The 7,210-nt window shown below is 41.7% G+C and overlaps 1 protein-coding gene across 1 annotated transcript in view; it reads right to left on the bottom strand.

Annotated features, from left to right (window-relative positions):
- Nucleotides 1-4,023: 4,023 nt before the first annotated feature.
- Nucleotides 4,024-7,210, bottom strand: part of si:dkey-11f4.7 (piezo-type mechanosensitive ion channel component 2) — an 89,480-nt gene continuing 86,293 nt past the window's right edge. Inside the window, 2 exon segments of the mRNA XM_067444858.1 lie at nucleotides 4,024-4,736; nucleotides 5,407-5,626. Of these exon segments, the coding sequence (XP_067300959.1) occupies nucleotides 4,484-4,736; nucleotides 5,407-5,626 (473 nt within the window). The 3' untranslated portion in view covers nucleotides 4,024-4,483.

Below are 7,210 nucleotides of genomic sequence, written 5' to 3'. Positions count from 1 at the left end.
GCATTTATTTTTCGAAGGTTTTAGAGAAAGTAGTTGTCAGGGACTTCGAGGACCACCTCAACTACAACAACATTTTTGAAAAGTTCCAATCTGACTTCCATTTTGGCCACAGCACAAAAACAGCCTTAGTGAGGGATACAAATTACTTGCCAATGACAGCTGATGCTGGGTCACCCTCACTCCTTGTCCTCCTGGACCTTTCTGCAGCATTCGACACTGTTGACCATGGGATACTTCTTAAACGATTGTCTCATTCTACTGGATTTGATAACCCTGTCTCACAATGGTTTGAGTCATACCTCACAGACAGACATTCATGGCAATGCTCCCACCTACCTTAAAGAACTCATTACTTCACAGATCTCACAACGTTCTCTTCACTCCATAAACACTCATCAGCTCCATCCCTCTGGGATTAAGACCCGCACCACTGGGGACAGAGTCTTCTGTGCTGCTGCGCCACGTCTCTGGAATGCTCTCCCTTAATCTCTGAGGGCTCCACAAATGATTGATGCTTTTAAAAAGTGACTAAAAACCTTCCCGTTTAGAAAGTCTTTCAATGTTTAAATTGATTTGTGATAGACATGTTGACATACTTTTTGTGTGAGTTTGTCTGTTTAAGCGCAAGACTTTAAAGATAACTCAATATTTGCACGCTGTAAGACATTTGCATGCTCTTGGATGAGTGCAAATAAATAAATCTTCTGGCTCTACACCCGGTTGATGATGACGGCGAAATGACTGGCCATATTCAACATATGGCAGTACTCGCATGCACTGAACAGTTTACAAAGAGAGACCGTTTTGCCCAAGTTTTTCTTTTATTATCGCTGTTGTAATGTATCCCTGAGAAGCCAGCACATGTATCCATCGACAGAAACATACATAAAACATTATTTTCAAGTTACAACCCATATTAAAGATGCATCATCAGATGTGAGATAAACCGCAGGGCAAGTGCGTCCCCGCACCTTTTACTCGGCACCCCTGCTTACGTCAGATGGCATTGCTGGTAATAGACCCAGCTCCCAACCCAACTTTGAGAATAGATTAACGGCGTTATTTATTTTTTATCGCCCGATAAGAGTCTCACGTTAACGCAGCATGTTAACGCAGATAATGGCCCACCACTAATTAAAACCAGACCAAAAATCCTAATAATCAAACTAAATGAGAATAATTATTAATGTTAATAATAGTATAATTGTAACAGTTCATGGTGTTTGACTTGGTTTTCTGTTTTCACCCTACCCGAGTTGGCTCGTTTATTGGTTACCATGGTTTCTGATTGGATTAGTTATTGTGTTCAGCTGTTGCCTAATTAGTTCTCTTTGTTTTCTTCTAGTATATATATCGGCCTGTGTTTCAGTCTTCTCTTGTCGGTTCTCGTTAATGTTAGTTCTGAGTTTGGTCAGGGTTTTCGTTGTATTAATAAAGTTTGTTTGACTTGATCTTCTTCTCCTTGCCTTCTGCCTTTACCACGCTGAGAGAACGTGACAGAAGAACTGACCACATAAAATGGATAGTGCATTAATGTTTACTGCCTTAGCCCAGGAAGAACTTTCTTTTTTTGGTCTATTCTTATCGTTTTTGCACACTAGCCCAACGGACTGCTTTTGATGACGGGACTCTAAAATCATTATTCTGGATTTGGACTAATTACTACCAGCCTTGTGACTTACCAGACATGACAGAGGGAACCTGGAGGGAGGCCATTCTCCACTGTCTGGAATGTGTGTGTCACAACAGCACCCGCATCTATCACCCCAGAACCTAGCCCACCACCATGTGAAATGGAGCAACAGCCTATGTCATCGGATCTGGCTTGCAAGCCTGTGACAGAGGAGAGATTAGTGGAGTTCGAGGGAATAGAGGAGTTCCCTATCCACGACCCCGCCACAGTGTGTGAGTGCATACTGGAAAGGGAGATAGATACGTTTGTCCCACCCTCCCTCCCTCCCACCACCACTTCTAGTTTCAGCCCAGTCTTCATCATCTCCTGTCTACCCTGTTGTTCACCCTTCACCTCCTCACTGTGTCAGGGATTCACCTGGGGCTTCCAATGAGCCATCCTTGACTGGCCTGGGGAATTCCCAGGCTCCGCTGCTGGCCGCTGTCTCCACACCACCTTGGCCCGTTGTCCTAGCTCCTCCACTGCCTCTCCTCTCTCCCTCAGCTGCACCGTCGACCATCGGACTGGCGCCATCACCGGGCTCCTTCAACCTTTCAGCTTCACTCGGGTCGGACATCACCAGCCTTTCGCCATGGACTTGCGTGCCTGCCGCTTCGCTCAGGCTCTCCACCCCTACGGCTCAGTCTGGCTCCACCCTCCCTCAGGCTCCACGTCAGTCCTCAGTCACGCCGGTTCCACCGCAGCCCTCAGGGTCTCCAGTTCCACCTCAGGGAGTCGTCGGGACAACTCTGTCGCGGCCTCCGATGCCCACGTTGCACAGATCCATCAACCCCCCATCTGCACCCAGGACTCTTTCCCCATCTGCAACATCCCCGTTGTCCATCTCCATGGCTGCGTTGTATGCTGTACCACCATGGCTCCTCCCTCCAGCAACGCCGCCATTGGGTTCTACCTGGCTGGGCATCTGGTTTTCATCAGGTCTCCACCCACTTAAACCATATCATTGGCTACTATCACCTCCTGTTCCTCCCTGGCCATTCCTACCATCTCCTCCCTGGTTCTGGTTGTCTGCCTGCCTGCCTTTTGCCAGCTCTTCACCTACTCTTCGTCCACCTCCTGAACCACCTCCTCCTCGGCCGTCTCCTACGGCGTGAGGTCACACCTTCCAGGAGGGGGCATACTGCAACAGTTCATGGTGTTTGGACCGAGTTGGCTCGTTTATTAGTTACCATGGTTTCGGATTGGATTAGTCATTGTGTTCAGCTGTTGCCTAATTAGTTCTCTTTGTTTTCTTCTAGTATATATATCTGCCTGTGTTTCAGTCTTCTCTTTTCGGATCTCGTTAATGTTAGTTCTGAGTTTGGTCAGGGTTTTTGTTGTATTAATAAATTTTGTTTGACTTGATCTTCTTCTCTTTGCCTTCTGCCTGTACCACGCTGAGAGAACGTGACAATAATACTGAACCACTAGATTTCAGTGATATTTTGACCACAAGAAATGTCCCTGGTTTCAATTTTCAGAAATCTGCTCACATTACCTTATAAGACCCAACTTACAAATGATTTTGCTTGCGCTGTCATGGGAAATCCCTTTATTTGTTAAAAGGACAAAGACAAAGATATTGCAACAGTGGTTCAGTGGTTCATGTAGGTTGTCTACAAAATGGAAGGTTGGTCGTTCGATCCCTTTAGGTCTCCATGATCATGTCAGGATGGGTCCAAAATAAGCAGTGAGTTCAGACTCAATTTGCAGAAGAAAAGGATTCATAACCTGACCAGAAACCAAATGAAAAAGCCCACGAGGTGGAAAAACCAAACTGGAAATAAACTTAAACTCAGGTGAGGAATCAAGGGAACATAACCGAAAGGGAGGAAACATCCAACAAAGAAATGATGTGACGACAGCGAACCAGCACAGGACTGAAAACGCATGGAGATTGAATAGGGGACAAACAAGGCAGGTAATTGGGCAACAACAGGTGGGGAAAATGAATAAATAGTCAGATAACAAGAGACATGGGTTCAAGACTGAGGACAGGAATGCACATGGCACAAAAATAAATCAAAACACCACATGTGCTAAACAAGACAAGACCTAAATTAGAAACTACTCTACATAATACAATAATCTTCAATTAAGCGACTCAACGTTCCTTCGTTATTTGTTTTAAAGTGATGTTTCAGAATTAGTAAAAGACGCTTTGCCTCGACTGTCTAACTGTCAACTTGAGATTTGAATCTGTGGTGGAAGTAAGTAGTTCTGCACAAAAGAGTTTTAAAGACACACCATTGTTGTTTTATTAATTTACACACTTTTGCTGTTGAACTCACACTCGTAGCTGTGCAATATGTCTCTATATCAGCATGGCTGTGAGCAATTATTCCCCCAGACCAAATATTTTAAAGATGCTGTGGTTCATCATATGAATCACTGTACATACATAATGTATGTAAATGACAGCATAATATTCCAACATCTGAAACAGTCAAACTGATTAAAAAAATTTAAATATTAAAAAATAAATACTCATGCCTCTTATGAATATTGATAACATACAAATTGTGAAGTCAATTAAGAATACATAATGTCATCCAACCTCTATCATTCAGGTATATGATTTATTTTATATTGATGCTCTTTAGTTTATGCAGTCCGTGCATTTTTTTTCTTCAAAATCCCGTCATGGACAGATGTAAATGCATATCATATTCCATAGTGCTGCAGTGCTAAGTATAAAAAGACTTTCTGATTCATGCTTTATAGCAGAGACTCATTTCATACAACATTGTCCTTCTGAGATGTGCAGAGGTTGATATTCGTGACAGAAATGTCATGCAGTCATAATGGAAACTACTCATTCTTTTTGTGGGTCATTTTGATCATGGTCTCAGGTGAGCGGTACAGGAAGATGAGCTTGTCAAACAGTTGCTCTTCCATCTCCATCTCTCCAGCCTCTCGCACAACAAAGATGTCATTGCACAGTTTGAGCACACGGTCCACACACGGCAGCTCCTCGTACATGATGGAACGAGATATGCCAGTGAAGAATTCCCGCACAAACTTACCAATGACCAGCACCACGGACATGTACAGACCCACAATGCTGCAGCGGGAGAGAAGAAAAACAAGAAGAGGGACAGATTTCATATTTTAAATCACCAGATTATTTCAATATTTATTTATCGTTCTGCAATTGTAAATTAATGTATGCCGCTGCAAGAAGTACTGCACTAAATGTTGTACTGAATATACTTGAATTTTATTCTTGCCACAAACATGAGTTAAATACTGCTTATTTTATTTAGTATTAAATGACCTTCAGATGTGCATTATATTATACATTTATTCTTTTAAGTCTTTTCACAAAACTAGTTTAGTTATAACTAACAAGGTGTAAACGAGAGCCAAATTATTTTGTGGTCTGATCATTCAAATCACATTCAAAGATAGTCGATAATGCATGTCATTTACAAAAAGCTATCGAATGATTTCAGAAGTAGCTTGACAGTTTTCATTGCATGATACTTACCATATCCCTACCCCTAAACCTAACACTACCCATGTTACCCAAGTTATCCTTAAAATCAGAGGGAAATTATAGGTGATTATCACTAATGTAGAAGTACATAACCCTGTATAACATTAACTTGTTTGAATGTTGTTCCAGGATCATCAAAGATTGATTTAGGAACATGTTGCACTTGGTGAAATCAGGTTCTGTATGTGATTACATTACGGACATTACAGATATTGTAGAAATGGCTTAAACTCACCCATATCCAGCTAGGAAGCCCACACTGGATGGGCTTACTTTATCGTTGAACACTATCATCTCAATACTCTGGCATCTGCTGGCTGGAGGCTCAGGAAAACACTCTTCCACCACCCACCACTGCGGCGCAGTCTCTGAGGAGCTCCCATTACCCCGCTGCAGTTTGATGGACAGAGGACGGAAGAACTGTAGATGGCGATCTTCCGAGCCGCTGGAATGGACTGTGAATGATTTCGTAAAGTCATAAAAACATCCAGCAGATCTGACGTTCCAATACCATTCATTCACATTTATGACTTGAGCAGATTCTTTTATTCAAAGAAGCGATTCAATATTTCTCCAAATATGCACACTTTTGGATTAAACATGCATCTGTGTGAACACAAATAAACCGCAGCAGACATGACTGAATATAAGTGTATGTGTTTATTTTAATTTAAAATATCATACGTTACAGACTGATTATTTTGCACTCCTGACATAAATTAAGAAATAACTGTCACAGATCCAAGTTATATTAGCCTGGGAAAACCTAGACAATTTCCAACAGATTTAGATTTGCTCTGCAAGTAGTCTGGCAAAGAGCCCATTCGAGCCCATTTCTAATCCATTAAAATCACAGCACCAATCAGAAACGCTGAGGCGGACTTTACACGATGACGACAGCGACGTTGAAGCAGATTTTGTACATTACAAAGATGGATGCTGCCATGGAATATCACTCGTTTGAATTAGCTATCGCGTCTGTTTTAAGCAATTTAAACTTTCGAGGAAAGAACAACACTCGGCTACCAGATGTGGATTAACGTTACACCGGCTACTTTGATGAGGAGGATGGGGAGTGTGATCATACACAGACACACCTCTGGACCTGACCTTTCTGTGCTTATTTTCTCAGACTAGATCTAATAATCTAGCCTGGATGCTAGCCGAACTTAACTCCGCCCACAATTTTTTTAGGTCAGGCGGTTCGGTCTGGCCTCGATCCATAGAGGAGTAATTATCTCAGAACAGAAACTGTTCGGACCAATGAAATCATCAAGGGCGGGCTTTAGACGATGACGGACAGATGATAAACAGTAACGTAATTATGCACGTCATCAAAGGGGCTTGGGTTATATTTGTTCGAATCCTTATCCCGAATCCAACCCAGGTGATGGTTATGTGTGTGTTATTTTAGCAAGGTTGTCTGCTAAAGTTCGCACTCATGGGTCTATATATCACATAATAGTCGCTTCAAACCACGGACATAGAAAACAACCGGCAGAATTGGCAACACAGTGCAGTTGAGCTCTGTTGACATTTGACAATGCATCGCTTCGTTGCTCTTTGTGGTCTTTCCTGGTTGGGTTGAAACACGCCCGAATAGAGTTTGTGAGACAATTTTCCAAAGACTCATCAATATTATTTTATTTTCAAAATATTGCAAATCATGTTCTAATCACAATACAAATACAACAGGGGCCAATGCGACCAGAGCTCGATGTTTTCTGTTCGACCATCAACCCGAGATGTTTCAGTTTTCTGAGAAGCTAAAAGTTTTCCAAATTTTGCAAAAATGCTGATGGAGTGACGGTGGGCACTATTATCAGCTATTATCATATTTCTTTTTTTTATACAAATGTTTTTATTGATTTTCCTTATGCAACATTTATACATACAACATTAATTCAGATCCATATACATATACCACATCTTAACACATACCCACACAGACGCACCCCAACAACCCAAAAAAATATTAAAAAAAAAAAAAAAAAAAAAAAAATAATAAAAAAAAAAAATAATAAAAAAATAAAAATAAA

Source organism: Pseudorasbora parva, chromosome 5 (assembly GCF_024679245.1).
Source record: "Pseudorasbora parva isolate DD20220531a chromosome 5, ASM2467924v1, whole genome shotgun sequence".
NCBI lineage: Eukaryota > Metazoa > Chordata > Actinopteri > Cypriniformes > Gobionidae > Pseudorasbora > Pseudorasbora parva.
The sequence above is the reverse complement of the archived record's forward strand: the minus strand, read 5'-3'. Positions and strand labels throughout refer to the sequence as shown.